This window comes from Pterocles gutturalis, unplaced genomic scaffold (genome assembly GCF_000699245.1).
Source record: "Pterocles gutturalis isolate BGI_N339 unplaced genomic scaffold, ASM69924v1 scaffold20314, whole genome shotgun sequence".
Classification (NCBI taxonomy): Eukaryota; Metazoa; Chordata; class Aves; order Pterocliformes; family Pteroclidae; genus Pterocles; species Pterocles gutturalis.
Genome location: NW_010133715.1, coordinates 41,783 through 63,271, shown reverse-complemented (window position 1 = coordinate 63,271; position 21,489 = coordinate 41,783). Strand labels below are relative to the sequence as shown.

The window sequence follows — 21,489 nt, the reverse complement described above, 5'->3', positions numbered from 1 at the left end:
GCCAACCGTTCAGTGCCTACTAGTGATTACCAAGCTCTGTGGAAAGTATTTTGTCTCACAGGCAGAAAATAGAGACCATTAGAGGTGGAATATAACATCATCAGCACAACAGTTCAAACTGAAAATTCCAAATATGCGAGTCAGGACAATAAATGAGACAACCTGAGCTGGGTACTTAGGAGCTCATTGTGTGCTGAAAAGTGGACTTCTGTTTGTGGATTATTAAATTACTGAGTGATCTTTCAGCTATCTTTACACTTCTACAACTGGTAAGATAAGGTCTCGGATTTCCCTTCATGAGGAGTACCTCCAAACAAGATAAAATGACATGACTAATGGGAGATAACTACTTCCTTCCCTTCCTGAGGTTAACCTACCTTACAGCTTCCTCAATATTACCTGGAAGAAATTGTACTAATGGTAAATTGCAGGTCCTATTTTTTCCCCAGGGATGATCCTAGTGTCAGCTTCCACCAAGAGCATATGCTGGTACCAGTAAAAGGGAATTACTCATGAAAGAGGCTATATGAAACTCCATTCAACAACTTTTGTTTTCCATAACTGCTCTAACCCTAGGATCCTAGGATCTGATTACAAACCATAATCAGATAGGGACTAGCAAATTATTTGTAACCAGTCCCTGTTCCACAGACATGCATAAAGCATTAAGCCACAAAATACATGATAAGGGTTGTTCACAAGATTTTGTGATACTTTCTCTAATAGAATAGAAAGTACTTCATCTTGTGAATGCTCAAAGAAGACAAAAAGGAGCAGCCCCTCACACATGTGGTTTTAATAACAATATATTCACTTATCCAAGGGCAATAACCCAGGCCTAGAATAAAATTCTGGTATTGGATTTCAATTTTTTTTTTTTGTCCATTAGAATCCTTAACATTCCTCTTCAATGTATTGTCTTAACTCAAACCTTCAGGTGGGGAGCGGTCAACAAACCTTATGCAATGAGGACACTGTTTGAAAAGAAGCACCTTTCTTGCGTTTCTTTTCTCCACCTTGGTCAGCTAAGAAAAAAAATGAAATAAATAAAAATCACAATCTGTATCTCGGTAGGGGGTGCAGGTGAGAGGTGTGGGAGACAGACAGACTGTTCTAATAGTACAACTTCCTTTGAATGAAAGGCATAACTAGTGACTTGATGGCTCTGGTTGCTCAAATATTACACAAAAACTTCTGAACATTAGGTGTTATATATCACAAGTTTGCAGCTCTTTGTCCCTACTCAGGATTGTTGCCAAGGATCACTGTAAGCTTTCTGGATTGATTTTGCATTTCAGATGTTGACAGCATCACTTGTTATGCAGAAAGTCCATAAATATGAATAAGGCAGAAAAATAACTTTTAACAAAATAGAGTCATCTGTAGTTCATTGAAAAGCCTATAGGGTGAAATGACATAGAAAAAAGAAAAGCTAAAGAAAAGTAATGCCTATGGAAAATTTATACTGTATGTTGTACTGTATAGACTCTGATTCTCACATGTTGTCTCTGCAGATGCTGAACTTGTGCAAGTAACATTTGTCTAGAATAGAGGGAAATGAATATTTGTAATTTTAAATATAGTAGCTTTGCATCCCCTGAATTTTGCTTAAAGCTTCAGAGTCAAAATCACTCAGATCCCCCAAAGGAATGCTAGTTTCTGACACGAGCGTTATGAAGTTTCACAAGAGTCAGACATGACCCAAAAATGTACAGCAATTGCTGTAGCTTTCTTAACACTGGACCATTAGATCATTCCCAGGCTGTCTGACATTCTGTCACCTGTCAACAATAGTCAAAAGGAGAAGAGTACAATGTGCTTGATGCAATTATCCACAGCCTTTCCGCCTTTTGAAAGTGACACTGCTGAGGCTGGATGAGGCTAATCTGTACAGGCTGTTCTTTTCTTCTGACACTGAGGGAAAGCATGGTAGTATTCTGATAGACAGGAATATCCACAGGCAAATAGGCCGCTAATAACTTGCAAAAATTTGCTAGTGGCAGGATTTTTTGTTATTTACATTCATCTTCACATTATGAAGTCTGCAGCCTGCTTGCTTCCTCAGAAAGTGTCTTATGATTCATGACAACAACATCTATAGAAATTAGGTTACTAATAAATAGGCTGTAAGTGATTGCAACTTCAGGACACAAGAGCTACATCTTTGTAATGAATGCCAGTCTTATTTACTTAAGATAATTTTTCTGGATGCTCACTACTTGTCTTCTCACAAATAAAACAGTTCTGTGTAATGCAGACAGCTTAAATACTTTCCTAGACATACATTAGTCTTGCCAAACAATAAAAACAACAGCAAGCAAAAAGGAAGACATATTGGCAAAATCTTCTACTTTGGACAATGTGGAATGGTGCTCAGGCACTTTCTGTGTCTACTTGCCACTAATACAACAAAATTTTACAAAAGTCTCTCTTAGACTTTGTATTTCTTGTTTAATTCAGGGTGGCTAGCAAGGAGGACTACACCGTGGGAAACAAGACCTGTTCTTCTTCATAGGCATTTATGTACAAAATTTTTTATGCAACACTTGCCTGCATATCTGAACACTTGCTCAAACTCCCACTGGAGTGTTCACAACACACAAACTTCCTTGCCAAAATTGCTCGAAGGTATTATGCATTCAAAATAGCTGAGTTAATGGCCTCCTTGGTATAACTGGCAAACTCCTACAGATGGTGTGCACATCTAAATAATTAGTCACTGACTCATTTAACATTGAATCAATTGCAGTTGAGAGAATTGGTTTGTTTCTTAAAGTCATTTCCAAGCACACATCCCAGAAATGAAAGAAAACCCATGTGAGCTGCTTACCGCTGTCAGCGCCAACGTAGCTTTCAAACAAGCTTGCCAGGAGTTTGTTGGATGATTTTTGGAAAATACCTACTACAGTTTCATTAAGTGGGTCTTTGTTCTTCTCAAGCCACCCAATGATGTTATAGGGAACCTGCAGCAAGGCATTGAGAACAAACCAGAGATTGCAAATGTTCCCCTTTAGAGCAGCCAGTAGTTCTTCATGGTTTGGCTTGAAGCCAATGACCTTTCGCGAAGTACCAGCCACCCATTTTTTCATCACTTCCCCTCCAGTTCTCTGCTTCCTAGCTCCCAAACCTCTCTTCCTAATAATTACCATCTGAATCCCGCACACCCCTTCCAAACTTCCAAACTGATTCCTGCATCTTCTCATGGACTTCGTGTGGTTGGCTGTAGAGATACCACATGTCATCACTGTCCCAGGAACCCTACTAATAAGTGCTGAACTATAAAACACACAAGTAATAATTTCACCTTCCAATGACATGCTACACTGGAATAATCAAAATTTTCTGACAGACTTTTAATGATTAAAAAGTAACTCCTGGACTTTGCCACAGATTTGTTTAGTGGGAAAACATGTTCCATTATTAGTACCACAAGGGCGTAGAAGTTCTAATTTTCTTTGCTTTGCTATTAACAACTACATATAAAGAGCAAGGTAGGCATTATTTCTCTTAATAAATACAAAATTAGCTTAATGTTCAATTACAATTTTAAATTAACAGGATAAGGTAAATTCCAGCTCTGCTGTGCTGAGGCTTCATATCAAATCTAGTTGGATAAAAAAATTCCTGTGTCCCTCTCAAATTCTTTCTGCCCATCTAATCTGAAAACTGAGCTTTGAAACTGGGCAAGTTTTGGCTCAGGTATCACAGTACTGGATTGTATTCCCATTCACCCCATCATCAGTGGACCTGTTAACTAAACCTTCACAGCAGAATTAAACACATTTCCTTTTGCTACTTTGACACACTGATCCTAGCAGGAGTAAAAAGTTATGTCAGATAATTATTTTTTTTCTTAAACATCCCTGAAGTTAGGCAGAGGTTACTCAGTTCATTTTTACAGGGAACCAAGATGGAAAGTTAGATGCTGCTGCTGTTTAATCACTAGTCTGAATCTGATGACAGGAAAAGTGATAAAAGCAAGGCATATTTGCAGCAAAAGCATTATTAGGCTTCCTCAGTTTGTTTTATTTTGTTTCTGTATTCAAAGACCAGATGTCCTGGAGTCTGGTGGCATCTTAGCTTTGTTACAATACTTGTGCAGACAGAGTGGATGTCTGCTTTTACTCCTCATTGTAGTTTTCTTGCCCTCTTCATCCTTCCCACCCTCCCTCATTGCATGCTACAGGCTAAACCCTACCTGGAAGACCTCTAATACAAAGTCTACCCACCAGCAGAGGAACTTACTGCACCAGCATAGTGAAGAAGTTCAAAGTGAGCTTCATATTTCCTTTTCTTATCAGGCCTGGGCTTCTGTAAGTTAGGTGACTTGCCAAGATGATTGTCGTAGAGTTTAGCTTTGAATGTCATATCTGTAGCTTTCGGGAACATACATTCCTCTTCAAGGATAGACAGGATTCCCAATGGCTGTGGATTTAAGAAGATCTTTGTTGGAAAATGCTTAGGGTGCCTGCTTTCAGTAGGTGTGCAGCCTTTATGTTTGATCTGATGGAATTTTAAGCCTGCAAAATGTCTTCTCACCCTGAGAAGGAAACCTTTGCTTATTCTGTTAAAATAGTAACCACACCTTTGACTATTCAGTATGTCACTTCTGCCTTAGGAGGCTTTATGATGACTTCCAGAAAGGACTTGATTTACCTTTCAAGACAGTTGGACCAACTAGCATTTTATCATTCATCTCTCTGGAAAACATGAATTAACTTCCTAACGCTGGACAGATTGAGGGATTAGGATCATATGTATAGCTATCCTACCGCTGGAGAAGAAAGTGATCAAATACAAAAGCACCTAATAATCAGCCTTTCTGCTCTAGCTGTTGCAAATGTCCTGCTAAGGCAAGACTCAAAATTTCACTTTTCCTCACAGATCGGCAGAGTTAGATGCCATGACATAACAGATGGCAGAGAGATACAGCAAGGCACAGCTGTCCCCACCAGGACCACGTTACACTCACAAAAAAGGGAAAAGAAAAGGCATATCCCATGCTGGGGAAGCGGTGAGAAGGAAGCAATAGCTCCAGGCTAGGAAGAGCGCAAAGTACTTTGCACATCAACATGTAATGTAAGAAAAAGGGGCCTCACAGGGAGAAGTACAGGGCATGTGACTGAAAGATGGCATTTGCCTTGAAAAGCTGACAAGCAAGTTTGACATTAAGCGTATGTGGAACAAAGTAAATGGAAGAACAGTAGGACCAGATTAAAACAAAAGTAAAACCCAAGGGAGATTATACAGCCACATGTACCAACAGTTATAGCTTGTGGTTACTGCTGGCTCTGTAAGGCAAACTTAAGAGGTAAAGCCAAGTAGCCAAAAACGCCATAAATACTGATTTTCATTTGATTCCGTATTGCATGTGGAAAGGCAAGAAACCTATCCTGCTGTTTATCCTGCTCTGTTCACTGGGACTTGAGGACATCTCCAAGGGAGCATCATGAATAAAACCAATTCAGTAAATACACCTTAGCCCTCCTGTGCATACCTTCTCGATTAGATCAATGCAGGCCTGCAGGTCCATGCCAAAATCAATGAATACCCATTCAATGCCTTCCTTCTTATACTCTTCTTGCTCCAGGACAAACATATGATGATTGAAAAACTGTTGCAGTTTCTCATTAGTGTAATTGATGCAGAGTTGCTCAAAGCTGTTAAACTGCAGAAGGAGATAAAAAAAGAAGCATTTGCACCAGAGTTAACTATGGCAAGGTCTTAGGTGGAACAGCAAGAAGGTAACAGTTTACATCTAAAACCTTCCAAACAGTAACTAGTTCTCGACTGGAAAGTTGATAAACTACTGAGCAAAACAGTGAAGGGAAAGGAGGGGGGAGTTCAGTAGCAAGCTGCTGGTTGCCTCATGTACTGTCCTCCAGCGTGTGAAGATGCCCACATTTGTTCAGGTCCCTCAGGACACACGTGCCTTTCCTTCAGCAGCACACTGCCCTAGTCCTGTAAAGCAGAGCCAACACGCTCTTTGCTCTGATGAATACAGAGAGCAAGATGTAGCAACAACAGCATTAAGCACTTACATTCAGGCATGGATTCTGAGAAACACAAGTTGTGACATGCTTTTCTCACATACACTTATTTACAACAATGACAGAATAACAGAGCAGCCCAGGTTGGAAGGGACCTTGAAAAATCATCTGGTCCCACCTTTGGTAGGAGAAGGAGCCTAGATGGGATTATCTAGCACTCTGTGCAATCACATCTTGAAAACCTCCAGTGATGGGGACTCCACCAAGTCCCTGGGGAGGTTGTTCCAGTGGATGACTGCTCTCACGCTGAAAACTTTCTTTCTTATATCAAGGTGAAGATATATCTCTTACACTGAGATACAAAGAGAAAGAAATATCATACCCTAAAAAAGTTGCTTTCTCTCAAAGAGAAAGAGTGGGAACAACACATTCTCCTAAAACACAGCCCAAAGCATGTGAGATGTTTTTGCTAAAGGTTGCCACACTCTTCCTCCCCAGAAACTATCAGCATGTCCAGCTGTATTAAATGCTGAGTTTTTTCTACATCTATTCATGGCAAAACCTTGTAAAATCGCATACACTATTTGCTTTATGGCTTTCTTGGTACTTTGCCTTCTGTTCCTTTAGAAAAACAAATACCCACTCAAGAGCTATCCCTTGGTATCTTTTATGTCCTTCCACCAAGCCCTCACACATTAATACTCACATCAAAGATTTCAAACCCGGCAATATCCAGGACTCCAATGAAGAACTGTCTTGGCAGCTTAGTGTCCAAGGTCTTGTTGATACGGACCACCAGCCACTTGAACATTCGATCATACACTGCCTTGGATAAGGCCCCAACAGCATACAGAACCTAAAATACATGTTCGAAAACACTACTATGTGGAACAGAATTCACTGTGGGACACAAGGATTTCAGTACAGTAGCCTATTTCAATCCCTACTTGCGGTTTAAATGATATTTCACAATGGTTCTTATAATCACCAAGGCATACTTAATACAACACACAGCTTCTCACATTATCTATGCTGACGTTTCTTCAAATTGTTGTTATTTATATGTGTGTATACTAACATGTACATAAAGTGCTAGTAAAGTACCTTTTGGGAAAGAGATGGACAGCAAGTTGCAAATTTTTTATTCTCTTACATTGCTGTGGAATTTAGGTACCAGAGAAGGCTCATGGGCTGGATGCCAGCCATGATGTCCAGAGCTACTACCAGAAAAGAAGGTCTCTGCTCAAGTTGCTCATTGCCATTTTCTTTTAATTTTTGAGGGGTGCTATGGCATAAGCAGGTGATCGGAAAAGTCTGACAAAAGTCTCTTATCTAGCCTGTGCATGACTGCACTGATAGGATAGACATTTCTCCAGCAGTTTTCTCATCTCTGAACTTGTACCACACTCTGTGTTCAAACAACAGTTCATTGTAACCAAAATGCTGCAGCATCTTTTACAATATTGCTACAGCTGGCGCAGTGCTAACCCAAGGACTTTTGTTTCCTAAATTAAGAGATACCTTTAAGTGGATATTGCCTTGAGCTGATTGAGGTCATACAGAGCTTAAAATTACATGAATAATGAATAAGCAAAGAGTGAATAAATAATCCATGGCTTGACTCTTCTAGGTAACTATTCTCATCCAGAATTAGATACCAATCCCCATGTGGTTTTACTGCACCTGGTTTCCTTGAGTGGCTGCTACTAACACATCAGAAAAACAATCCTTTCAAAGGCAGTGCTGGCCACTATTCCTTTGTCAGTCTCTTCACCAGTTTTCCTCACTTTCACTGTCTATTCCCCCAAGTCTGGGGATATAAAATGAGAAGAGGTACTAGAGGTACATGTTAATATTTCTAGCAGCTGTCTGTCTCTCTGAAATGTTACAGATGAATCCCCAAAGCTTGCGGGACAGGTATCCAAATACCCTGAAAGCTTCTCCTTACCTGTTCAACACTTTGACCTTTGGTCACGTACTCATTGCCAACTTTTACTCTAGGGTGCAATAACCCCTTAATCAAATCAGAAGAGTTGATTCCCATTAGGTAGGCAGCTTTGTCAGCACCTGGTCAAGAGAAACAAGGTTTCAACTGGCTTTGAACTTCTACATGGAAACGTGCCTAGCCAAGAAAAAAATACTAAGTACATCCACTTCCAAAGAGAAACTGGATGAAGACCTTGCTCTTTTTAATGATTTGTGTTAGGTTTGCCTGTACTCTCCCTTGTTGTAGAGAAGATAATCTAGCTACCTTAGACCCCAATTGCTGCAAGAATCACACTTGAGAAACTCTTTAGGTATAGGGAAAAGAACACTGGTTGTAGACAATTTCAGGTGCAATAGGAAGTAAAGAAGCAAGACCTAAAGACGTGAAAGAGAGAGCTAAGGCAACGACTTTTTACAACCACTTTGTTCAAATGGTCACAAAAATGGTATTTCATTGGGTTACTCTGACTGTGTCTATTCACCTTCTACTAAGTAAGGTTACCCACCACTGAACAAGCTAATGCTGCAAATAAAGCACTCTTGGCTGAGCTTGAGCTACATTGTGCAGGATCAAAGCAAACAGACTGTTTCTTCCTCAACACAGTGCATGATACATGCCAGACTTTTGAAAGGAAGGAGTAGTTTTAGGTGTTATTCTTACTTTCAGTGCCATCAGCCTCTGCCTGCTCTTCTCTGGGTCTTTGTTTGAATTTCATGTTCCCAAAGTGCATGATGGCACCTGTGAGCTTGTAGGAACCAGCCTTCTCATCTGGCACAAATCCCAAGATGTCCATTGCTTGCTGTGGAAAGGAAATGCAGATATTTTATCACTTCCCTATTCAATAGCAATGGCATTTTGCAGCCCTGCAATCTACCTTTGCATGGCAGATATTACTAACCTGCCAAGGGGTATTATCTCATAAAGCAGCCACTGGAACACCCTGAAGACCCAGCAGTGGCTGGGGACCATGAGGAGAGCTCTCTTTATCTAGCATTTTATATACCAAATTATAAAAACATTGTGCCCATGGGAATTATATGGAACAAGGCCAGATTCAAAAGTATAATAGTTTATCAGGCACTGTGCTTCATAGTATGAATGCAATTAAGACCCATTTCTGCTTTCACTTCAGTCCAATAGTGCTAGATTCCTGCCAGGACTTTTTGTCCCCACATGCACCTAATCTATGAAGAACAAAGTCAAATCAATACAGGCTTACATCCGTGGCCAGCAATTCTTCTCCATCATCCAAGTTGTCCACTGTAACTACTCCTTGTGAGCAAAAGTGGTAGTCATATGGATTGGTAGATACCAGCAGCATATCTGTAAAAGAACTAGGTCAAAACTACCAACCATTCAGGATATCCCCAAACAATGGAAATTGAAAGATCAACTCTGACATATATTTGTCTCTGCACAACTGTGTATAAAGTTGGTTTTGGGATGCAGGGCAGCCACCAACTCTCTCATTCTACTTTTCCAGTCTGAAGACCAAGACTTAGAGAAAGTGCGAATGAAAAGAATATGTGAATACTGCATGCACATCTATTAAGCATGTTCTGCAGTATACTGAGTTCATAGTTTCCCATATAGCCCTGTTTTCTCCTTTGCATGCTTGTAGGGGTAAAAATCCCAAGTAAGTACAGAGGAGAAAAAGATTTAGTATGATCCAAGACAGAAACAACAGAATCACAAAATAGCGACTCTTTGCAGAAGACACTTGGCTCTTGATGAACAAAAGTCTAAACATGTCTCTCTCTCTCCTCTCCTTTTCCTTCACATCAAGACCCAAAAATGTAGAGTAGTTTTCTAGAAAGCTATCTGGCTCCAAAACTACAGGGAGAGTCCTGCTTCCCTAAATCAACAGAAAGCTTCACCTATGTCCAGCAGACCAAGGTTTGGTCTAGATTTCAATCTTTTATATTCTTACACAGATACCTACATGTCTAAATATGTATGTGTGTATGTAAATATATAAATGTCTATCAACATATGTATATATAAAATCATATTCTCTGTAAGTCTGTGTTGGTTTGCTGTGTAGTCACTATGTTGTGTATTCATTTGTCAACATTTATATTTTTCTATATTTATACTTATCTATATTTAGATATGTATGTGTTCATATACAAAAGCATACATTTCTTGTCTACAAAACAAAAGTCCCCATTGGTTTCAGCCTCTTCAAGACCCTGCAGACATGGTCCTGCTGGACAGAAAGGTGTGTGCTGTTGTACAGTATACAGATAGACAGTTTATGAGAAACAGCATATTTTCCCAGCACAGGGATTCGCACAGGAATCTCAGTGCAATGTTTCATTGAAATCTTTCCCGTAATTGTCATTAATTAGGCCACATAAAAGCTAAGAGGGTTAGGGACTTGGCCACGCACTGTCAGGGTAATAAGACTTCAAAACAGATTATGGTTGCTATGGCTTAGTAGCAGTTTAGTGCAGCGATAAAATGACTCTTCAATGTATTTTATAAAATGTGTTTCTTCAATGCACAAATTAAAGTCAGCAAACCACATCACTTAAATAACTAGTGAAGGTTTTATTCAAAGCATTAGGAGATGGGGGCGGAGAAACCTCATCTGCTCTCTGCTCTTCTCCATCAAGTTTATGGGACTGGATTCAGCCAGGGAAAACTTGAAAGGGGTAATCACCACACAATCAGCACCATGCAGCTTTGCATATCCTCCCTTGCTACAGAACATGCCAGGATGCCAGTTTTGGCACTTGGGGCAGAAAGAGGGAACTAGCTTTCCTTCATGGATTTATAGGCAAATCTCCTTATATGTGAAAATCTGGGTAATTAGATTTTTATCACCACAAATGCTTTTGGAGGTGTAGCATTTTCCAGATGTTTTGAGACCTTTGATTATATAAATTCAGAGTGGTGGTTTTTTGCCTTTATAATGCTACGTTTTAAAAGTCCTGCCTGAGCCTCATTCCCTTAGTCAAATCTCTAATATCACTTCATTTTATAGGGTATTTGCATCAGTATGTCACAGAAAAATGGTCTCTGTTGCTGCCATTGGAGCAGCATCTTTAAAAGAGTGTATCTGAGAGTGGAAGTTCAGTTTTTTCAAGTGGAAGCTTCAGGGCCTTTCTGAACACAGGTTTGCCCCCTGCCCCCTCCTCAGCCACTGTCTATTCAGCTGAAGTCTGGTTCTTAAAAGCTGTGGGTCCATGTAATGCTTACCCAGTAACTCTGGTTTCTTTCCTGACAGGATCTGGTAGAAGATGTGATAGTCTCTTTCACCCGGTTGCTGGAAAATCACTCGGGATTTCTCCAATAAATCTAGTTGCACGAAAGAAAATTCAGTGAGAAAGGTTTCTCCAAGCTTTCGGATGAGCAATTGTATTTTTCAAAAGGAGAGAGTTTGCTGCTTACAAATCTCGATATCAGCAGATGACAGCTTGCCTGTGGTTCCAAAATGGATTCGGATAAATTTACCCTAATTCACACAGAAGAATATTCTAATTAGTGCATATAGTATACACAGAGGGAAACAAAAGATGCTGCTTGAAGGCAATAATTTGACCCAAAGAATCAGTTTATGCTGACTGCTTAGCTTTGCACAGGCAGATTTTCAATGAGAAATATCAAACAATGATATACTTTTCCAAGCCTGAATCTGTACATACAACTATGTAAACAGCTTGTGGGGAAAGGATAACAGTGTACTTATCTGCCAGGCTAAGATATGGAAACGCACGTAGCTTCCAGTCTTATGGTTCAGGTTTACTGGAATGCAGGGCTCAGAGCAATAAGCCTGGGCATAAGACACACAGGCTCCTTTTTTTGACTCCTTGTCATTTGCAGTCCTAACTTATATGCAACTCCTTACATCAGAAGGCTGCTGTGATTTTACACTACTTTGACCATTAAATTTGCATATTCATCCCCCAAAATTAATAAAAATTGAGTAGTTTTCATTTAATTTATCATATTCAAACACATCAACTACTTAAGATAATTAATTTCTGTTCTAGCTGACAAACTCCTTATGCAATTATGTAGCTTTCCACAGATGCTTACAACCTCTGACCCTCTCCTCTACCTCTTCCAGTTTAATTTTTAACTGGATTTGTTAGGGAAGCATGGGCTGCAAACTCAGGCTGTTGTTCTCATGCCATTCCTTTTGGACCTCTGAGCCAACATCAACCAGATGTGGCAGAGGCAGAACTCCCGAGGAGATTGCTCTCCTGCAAGCTTAACAGAAATGAGGAGAGGCCTGAGGTCATGTCAGCACGAAGGGACAAGCAGGGGCAGCTTGCCCAGCCAAAAAGGTAGGTGGTGTGGATCAAAGGTAGGAGTGCTGCTACACGTGTGGGTCTGCAGAGGGGGAAGATGTGGGAGGGAGCAGGGACTGTGGTGTATTTCTGACACTTACTGACAGAGGAGAGCTATTGTAGAGAGAAGGAATCACTTAGGGTGGTGGAGAACATGGTAGGAAAATCAGGCTATGCAGCAGAGGCAGTCCTGGGGAAGATCTGCCATTCCTGTTCAAAGGGCTTTGCTTGTCACCTGATCATGTACAGTTTAAACAATTACACAGGGTGGGTCTTTCTTTGTTTCTTTTTATCTTTAATCCTTCCAAGTTTTTCCTGGTTAGATCCTACTTTGTTTTTCTTCCACTGTGTGGAAATTTTGGTGGACAAAATGAGAAGCAACTTAGGAAGCGTTTATTACAGAGATGTTGTTAACTGGCCGTTGTTCAAGAGGACATAATTACATTAATGTTACAGACTTACAAAACGTGAGGAGTTGTCATTTCTCAGGGTTTTGGCATTTCCAAAAGCTTCTAGGGCTGGGTTTGCTTGAATGATTTGATCCTCCAAGGTTCCCTAGAAATCAAGGTGAAATACTATTGAGAAACTATAACTCCGCCATGCATTCAATTATAGAGAGAAGCATCCTTAGCGAAGAGATTTAGCTCCACCCTAGGGGTGGCACAGTGTGAATTGCATAGCAGCAAGATCGTCAGTCAATTATGAGTGCTTAAAAGGCCTCAAATATTCTGCTGCTCTCTACTGTTTTGCTTTGTAGATTTGATATTTTATGCCATCTGTATACTAAAGAAATCACCATATATTCCCATGTACTGTGAAGCACGTGGGGACATCCAAGTGGATGTGTGTAGGAGTGGGGCTATTGAAGACAGTGACAAGCACTAAAATGCATTAGATTTGATAGCACTCAGAGCCTGTAATATTTGGGATTTTTGGAGATGAAAAAAGCATTAACTGTCACTCACACAAACTTCAGTTTGCTGAGGCAAACTATAACTGTCTGGGCTCCCAGGCATTCTTCGGTGGGAGAACCACACCAAGTGAAATGCTGAGGTTTGTGACACAGACTGACAGAGGCCAGTACCATTTTCACATGGAAAACATAAAATAGCAAAGCTGATGACTTACCCCAGTTTTTGTAGCTGGTTGCTGTCAAAAGAGGAACACAATGGAGGGGAAAAAAAAGAAAAGAGAGAGAATGTGAGTACTAACATGAAGGACATCACAAAAGATAAATATTAACAAGGTTAGATGTCTAGTGGGCACCAACACGCCAGCAGGACTTTCTGAAGCCTTCTTTGAAAAAGCACGTGCAGCTCTTACTTTGCGTCCGCCACACATCACAAAGTAGCCACTTGCTGTTCCTGACCAGCTCATTGTTTTAACCCCTGCTCCAAACATCTACCTGTTTTTGCTCTGCAGATGTTCCATAATGAACTAAAAGACTAATTAACTGGACAGAGAAAAGAGACTGGTGCCAGGTGGTAAAAATAAAAGGATGTAAATGCAAACAGACAAGATTTAGACAATTAGATTGTGCTGCACTTGAACTCTTGAATCGTTTGAAAAAATGGGTGATGATAATGAAGATAAAATGTCACCTGAGCTGATAAATTACATGGAATATCTTCCAGCTACAATATCTGTTATTTGCATAATTGTTCCACGAACACACCAGGTTTTAGACCATTATGAGCACCAACCTCATTGCATGCAGAAAGCTCGCTCTGGACCATTCAATCATTTGTTAAGAGAGCCTTGCAAGCCTCAGATGAACATGTATTAGATTTTGGTGACATGAGTTATGCATACAGAATCTAAGCTTGGCTGAAATTTTGTCCTTGTAAATGCAGTTAATAGCAATCAGTTAATTCAACACAAAAGAGCACTGAACCTTCAAGTGCAATGAAGCACAGAGTGAATAAGCTCACAGCAACACAAGATAAAAAGCAGCATGAATACAATATTCAGTGTAACCTTAGAGAGCACTAATAAGCAGAACAGCATTTATCCAAAGAGAAATACAGAAAAACTGATTGAAAAAAAGTCTTTAGTCAAAATATTATTTTTTTGTGGATAAAAAATCTTCCAACAAAACAGACATTTTGATGAGAAATTATATTCTTGTTTCTTTTGAAAGCTATTTCCCATGGGAAAAAAATCAAATGTCTTAATCCTCACAATCCCCCCATCTTTTGAACAACTTTAACATGTTTGGGAACATATTTAACACACACAAAAATTAAAACTCCTAGAAAAAAGCAGCAGCCACAAGCAGCTGTCCAGAGCCAGGAGTGGATTTGCTGCTCTGTCTGGAGTGTGACATGCTCAGAGGAGCACTGCCTTTTCTATTCAGAACAGTGTGCTCTCTGTAATGCCATGTAGAAGCATCAGTATCTTTTCCCAACAGTTTCTTTTCTTAACCATGCCTGTTGAGGTCTAGCACGTGGTCTACTGTTGGGGATGCAGACTTGTGAGGTTAGTTCTACACAACAGAAAAACCTTGGGAGTCCGAAATGAAACAGCCACTAGCGGACTTACATTCTTTTTACCAGGTTCACCCAGGGCTGCCACTGTGGCAAAGTACTGGATCACACGTTTCGTGTTGACAGTCTTGCCAGCACCGGATTCTCCGCTAAAGGAAGGAAGAAGACAACACAAGCATTGCTCAAACAGCTGTAACTCATCCTTTCCCCCTCCTGTCCTGCCGGCTCCTCCCCAGACACGGGCTGTTCTCAGAATCACTGACTCTTATTTCTGCAGCCTGTTCTTTGGCCATTTCAGTGGAAACCACATTAAATTGACTGAATGAAGAGGTGAACGCCTACGATAGCAGCAACTAATTCTTCATGTGACTGGGCTCAGAAATCTAGTACAAACCTACACTACACTGAGCTTTCTTTAAGGGCATGAAGTTCCATTACAAACATCCAGACTGAGGATCTAAGGTATACCTATACGGAGCTAATGAGTTAGAAAACATACAGAAAAGTTGCAGTAATTTGCTGGCATTGTCTAGGAGCACATGTGAACTGTATAGAGAGACACCCAATTCTCCATCTTTCATGCTTGCCAGTAAATGATGTGCCTCTTCTTTTCTGCCTTGGTCGTCTCCCTTCCTTTAGATGTGTCTACACAACATTCTTAAAAATAATTTGCAGCAAGAGGAACCACATTGAAAAGAAGGAGTCTTCTGTGTCCAAAGAGGGCAGCCACAGCAAGGCTAACCCTGGAAGAAGCTTCTTTACCTGCCTGTTGAGTTGTTTTCATGCCTACTTGGAACGAATACCAGATGGGGATCAGAAACGGGCCAGCCTCCATCAAACCCTTAGCTACTCCTTTCCCATGGGGCTCAAGGCAGCCATCAGATGGCTAAATTGCCAGTTACTTGGCTTGGATCAAGTTCCAGGCAATTTATCTGAGTTTTCAAGGGTCAACTTGTATTTCAGTAGGATTTTTTTCTTTTAAGTTTTTTTGCAGCAACAGAGTCTCAAATCAGTCAAAAAAGCAGCACTTACGTGATCAGCATAGACTGATTCTCCCGATCTATGGAGGGGGAAAAAAATAGGGAGACAAACTTAGTAAGCTGTACAAATTGCTTATTATAATCGCAAATGAGTACCAACTATTCCAGGATCTGTCCTGCAAGGACAGGAGAGAATCACATGAAGCAGAGACTGAGAGATAAAAACCAGTATCATCTAGTCCACCTTCAGCAGTGCAAGTTCTAGCCCTGCCCTCAATCGTCCTCTCATGTTTTGTTCAAGTAGGTATTAAAGACCTGTCATTTCTGCATGTTCCCTCTGTGTCTGGGAAACTACAATGCAGAAAGTAATTTCCTGACATCAGAATGTTTCTTTTCCTACTCCTGAATATGTCTTTGCTCACATCTGACCCTTCTGCTCCTGCAATACTAGACCAACACAAGCAATTTTGCTGTTTGTTCACGTGCCAGCCATTCCTTACGATGCATATGTACTCTTCTTCAGTTGGCCATGCTGCTGGAATGAAGTTTTATAGTGCTGCTGCTGTTAATAGCCTGACCAGAAATACGCTTTTATTAGAGCACTTTGCAACCTTAATATATTATTAACCAAGTTCAGCAAATGCTAATTCATAGCACCGTCCCCAGCCATTGAGCCTAAATTCCTCTTTTTTTTTTTTTTTTTTTTTTTCATTCTAGTCATCATGACAGGCTACATATTGGGCAGCCTGGCCATATTTCACCTTTTTCTGAAAAAAAAGGCTATCTCTTTGCAGCAACACACACATCCCATCTGCCCAGCGCCTTCTGTCTTCTAGCAGCTGTGACACTTTGCATTTTATTAAAACCAGGTGACAGCAGGATGTGTTCCCACCAAGCCTCTTTGGGATTTACCCTGGGGCCTCTCAGGACCTGGTGTGAGCGCATCACTGCTGCCCTCTGCTGATGAACTCTTTCTTTTCCAGTAACTTGAGGGTCAGGGCAACAAAATTTCACAGAAGAATCTGGAGCTCACTGTTGCAGGGTTAGCGCCCAGACCCACAACAGTCAGTGCAACCCCGACCTGCGGCAGGTTCGTGCAAGCGGTGTGCGCACAGCACCCTAGATAGCTGGCCTTCACTAACCTTTCAGTGCATGCATCTTATGAGCGTCGGAATAATGAGCATAAACTGACATTAAGTTTATTTTTGAGGTTGGGAAAATGCTTACAGACCTTTGGGGTATGACCACATTTCTGTTATAAACTGATGGGTTCACCCAGTTCAGACAGCTAAATTTGTGCACCTTACAGATAATCCATATACAGAGCTTACTTGTACCAGAAGTACCAGAGGCACAGTCAGGGGAGTTTAAAAAAAACAAACAAAAAACCAAAACTATAAAAAATGTATTAAAAAATTGACACACACTGCCAAGCTTCTGTAGAGTATTTGCACATATGTTGCACACTGCAAAAGCTCTCACAAACTTCCATCTGGTACCAGTCATGTCAGCTAAATAAAGCAAAACCAAACCTGAAAGTAAACAGTGCCACTTACTACGCAGCATGTCGTGGTATGCGTTATCAGCAATGGAGAAGATGTGGGGAGGAGCCTCCGAGCGCCTCTTGCCTTTGTAGGCAGCAACAACCTCCGACTTGTAGACAGGCAACCACTTGTAGGGATTTATAGTCACACAGAATAAGCCTGAATAGGTCTAGAGAGGAACACAAAACAGGAGTGAAGAAAACAGCTCAAGGAATAAGAAAAAGTGTCTTAGTTAACCAAGCAGGAACTGCTGTTGCCAGCTTCTGATGTGAGTGAATTCTTTCTTGAATTTCAACCTTTGTTCTGAATTTCTAAAGCTACTGGTCTGCTAAGCAACTTCCTATTGTCAATTGATATAAAAACTACAGATATTAAACAGTTTCCAAAGGGGAAAAGTATTTCCAAGATGACAACCAGAAACAGAAACAGCCCCTTCAGCAGAACAAAGGAGCAGCAAGTAGACCTACATATGATCTTCTGCCTTGCTACCTAACAAGAGTTGTTTCTTCTTGAAAACAGTCATTACAAAGGAAAGAAAAGTTACAGCTTTTCTATTCAAACTCCATTCTTAGGAGGAGAAACCCGGGAGACACAATCTCCCATCGTTAATTTGATGTGAGCACCCTGTGGCAATTTCTGGTGGGTGTTTAAAGAGAAAACAACTTCATAGTGTTATTCCCAAAAGCTGCAGAGCTTTCTTTCAGCTTTTGGAGAAACTCAGTTGGTAAAAATCTATCTTTGTAGCTGCTGTTTGGGCTATCTACATCAGTTGGCTGGGGCCTGGCAGTTCTGAGGAAGAATGGGTTTCCACTCATAACCCTGGGCAATCAGTGCTAGCTGGGAATTTTTCAGGTACTTAGTCCAGGTTGAAGCAGAAATCTTCAAAGAAACCCAGCTATTGTATGGGCACAAGCACTACATGCACAGAGATGAATGAGCTCAATTACATTCTAAAAGTTTCAGGTGAAATCCAGGTGCCTACCCCTAAAAATAGCATTAGGACCTGCTCCAGAATGGCCTTGGCATGAGTCCTCAGTCCTATTTTCTACAAGTGAAAAATACCCCAACCAGTAAATGGATTAAGGCAAGATGACATTTAATTTTTTTACCTATACTGGTCTGCAAGCAAAGCTGTGCTTTATTCCATTCATGTCCATACAGGGGTTATGAGAGATGCATAAAATATTTAACAATCCGAATTTAAATGGGAAAAAGTTGGATTCACTCCTCTGAAGAACACAAAAAACCAGAATAGGAATTGGCTGGAAGATCTATAGATTCCCCTGATTTCAGGCACAACTGAATGCAGCAAACTGAGAGCAAAAATTTGGCCTTATGAAATTAGATGCTACTGAATCTTGTTCTCGTGCTGACAGAAATTAGGTTCATTATGTCATAGGGAAGATACAGAACAAGGAAAAAGGCCAGCGTGAAACAAGACAGATGTCAGCACTGAAAATGAAGGGAATAAAATTACTGAACTAAAGATAGAAAAGCCCATACTTAGAAGAAGTTTTGTGTGTGCTCTAAGCTTGGGGTGTTGTTTCTTAACAAGGAAATCTCCATGGCTGGTGTTGACATGGATTAATATTAGGAGAGGAAAAATAAACTAGGTCTCCCCAATGCCTCGATTGGGGAAAATATATCCCATGACACCCCTTTCCTAGACAAGCAAGCAAAACCTAAGAACTAGACACCATCTTGTTAATTCTGTTTTGTCTGTCTGGATCAGACACAAGCCAACTCCAAGCAACTTCTTTCCTGAAAAGATGAGCAAGACCAGCAGTTTTGTGACATATCAAAATGATAAACTGAATATGAAGAACACAACACATTCAAACATTGCAGCACTGGAAATGGAGATTTCTAAATATACCCTTGTAATGACCCTTACATAGATCATCCAGTTGCTGTAGCGCTTTCTCAGATTGTACAACACGGATGCCTCGTTCAGATGGGTCAGCATAGCCATGTCCTCAATCATGTCAAATTTGGGAGGGTTCATTGACTGCACGTCGTCTTCTTTTATAGTCATGGTCTGCAAAGACAAATGAGTACGGCACCACTGGAAAACACTGGGGTTTTCTGTTGCTTCACACACCTTACAGGAGAACTTTTTTTTTCTCCTGTATAGAGGGAAGCCTTTCATCTCAAGCTCAGACTACATATGTAATACTGTTTGTTTTCCCAGATAAGAGAAGAATGAGGGAAGGTCGAGATGATAAAAGTAAAGAGCACAGTGGTATGGCTGCAAAAGGAGCCATGGGATTTAGCTACAGCATGGGGTTTTGCCTCTGGGGTCCAAACCAGAACTGACAGCTGTGTGGTGGCTGCCCCCTTATACACCACCACTTTGCTGGTTCCCCCTTGGTGGTTTTTTCATGGGGCTTCCCATTCACAGCCCATTTCATGGACCAGGCAATTGAGGTTAAACTGGGCCAGATACTTTCTGGAATTTGCTGCTCCAGCCTTGTTAGTCACAGGTCAGCAAAAACCCGGTTTCATACCCTTCCATCTGTCGTCTCCACGGTCACTTTGCCACCACTGCTTTCTGTAATTTCAGCTTCAACATAAGCTTTCTTCTCATCGGGAACCCAACATTTCTTCTTCCCTGTGAAATTAAGCAGACCGAACATTCTCATCCTTGAGTGAAACAGTAACACGATGCCTAGCTAAATTAGATTGCTGGGGTTGCTTTTTTCCACACAAGCGACACAAAACCTCTGGGACCACAGCACATGGGCAGTGCTGGGGAGCTGCCTGCCAAAGCAGAAGGCGTAGGGTTCCCAAATGCTGTCTGTCCTTTGCAACCATCCCTTGGCTTCCTCTAGATCCTTCCACCACAAGGTGTCAAAATATTTCACAAATGCTGGCTAAGCCTCAGCCTCCACAGGAAATCCATAATCATTATCACCCGTGTGCAGATGGAGGAACTGAGATCCAAGCCCAAATTAAGGCGTTTGCTAAAACGTCACACAGAAAATTGCAATCTGAGTGAGGCATTTGGTCCACATTATGTGCCTGCCAGCTATCAGATTTAACCTTATTCCTGCACATTCTTCTGAGGTTTGTCTTGAAAAGCATCAATATTAATAACTCTAATTGAGTTATGTATGTGGCTTTTTAGAAGTTTGGAGTAGCTGCAGTAGACTTTAGGTCTTTAGTTACAGGATATTACAGCATATTGCTGTGGTTAGTGGTGTATTTATACTTACAGCTACACCTCAGGGCTCATGTAAAAGCATTTAATGAAAAAAAAAATTATGGGAAACTAAAAGAAACTATCAGATTGTCATTCAACCTGCAAGTCAAAGAGATGTACAGGTACAGCATAAAGAGACATCTCATCAGGCTGCAGAATTTTATTACAGGAACATCAATGTGTTCAAACAGACAAAGAAGTGATCCCCCTTTTAGCAGAGCAGTACAAATACACATTACTTCTAAATCTAGTTAATTATTCACTTAATATAAGTTGATAGATTATTTCTGGTTAGTACTACCCGGAGACTTTTTATAGCTTTGCAGAATAAAAAAACCAAAACTCGGTTGAAGCAGCTGCATCAAACAGTAGCAGCAGCACAGCAGTGACAACGGAGGCTTTGCATCCTGCTTGGCTCTGCATTCCCACAACTACATGTGGACGTAATCCTTAACCCGCTTTCCTGGGCGCTGGCAGCACAAAGGGTACTGCGACTCACCATCGAAAGCGACCGTCTGTGCCATCATCAGCTCCTTCTCGCTCTTTCGGAGGAAGGGAGCAGCCTCCCCGAATTCCGACATGTCCATCATCTTGGCAAGGGTTCACGGTGGCACAGCTCAAAGATGAAAAAGAAAAGGACCTGGTCTACCAAAGAAAGAGGTGGAGGGCAGAAATATGATATTTCTTGGATGAACTGAGGCAATACAAAACAGCACAATGTGGCAGGTGGCTGATCAAAGTGATTATTAATTTGAAATGCAAATACCCAACACAGATTTGGGGCTATACTGCACCCTGAGTTAAACCCTTCCCTGGCTCAGCTTATTTAAAGCCAGCCAGATTCTGTGTGCTTCAACCCTTGACATGGGTCACAGTTATCTGCATGGGAGAATTTAATCTTCTCTTTGTGGCACGAATGGTGCTTAAGACCAAGAGATAAAACAGACCACTTGAAGTTGTGATATTAAAAACCACTTAGCGAGGGGCCTCTTCTGCCCTTTC

The 21,489-nt window shown here is 40.9% G+C and overlaps 1 protein-coding gene across 1 annotated transcript in view; it reads right to left on the bottom strand.

The window, feature by feature from the left end:
• LOC104458187 (myosin heavy chain, cardiac muscle isoform) overlaps positions 1-21,129 on the bottom strand; it is a 46,510-nt gene extending 25,381 nt beyond the window's left edge. The window contains exons 1-18 of the mRNA XM_010081346.1: positions 20,987-21,129; positions 19,793-19,896; positions 19,180-19,323; positions 17,298-17,454; positions 15,794-15,821; positions 14,817-14,910; positions 13,404-13,424; positions 12,738-12,830; positions 11,374-11,437; positions 11,182-11,280; positions 9,197-9,300; positions 8,638-8,776; positions 7,939-8,057; positions 6,697-6,846; positions 5,498-5,668; positions 4,246-4,425; positions 2,831-2,963; positions 958-1,025 (exon numbers count right to left, since the gene is read on the bottom strand). Of these exons, the coding sequence (XP_010079648.1) occupies positions 958-1,025; positions 2,831-2,963; positions 4,246-4,425; positions 5,498-5,668; positions 6,697-6,846; positions 7,939-8,057; positions 8,638-8,776; positions 9,197-9,300; positions 11,182-11,280; positions 11,374-11,437; positions 12,738-12,830; positions 13,404-13,424; positions 14,817-14,910; positions 15,794-15,821; positions 17,298-17,454; positions 19,180-19,323; positions 19,793-19,896; positions 20,987-21,077 (1,959 nt within the window). The 5' untranslated portion in view covers positions 21,078-21,129. The remainder of the gene's footprint in view (positions 1-957; positions 1,026-2,830; positions 2,964-4,245; positions 4,426-5,497; positions 5,669-6,696; positions 6,847-7,938; positions 8,058-8,637; positions 8,777-9,196; positions 9,301-11,181; positions 11,281-11,373; positions 11,438-12,737; positions 12,831-13,403; positions 13,425-14,816; positions 14,911-15,793; positions 15,822-17,297; positions 17,455-19,179; positions 19,324-19,792; positions 19,897-20,986) is intronic.
• Positions 21,130-21,489: the final 360 nt, after the last annotated feature.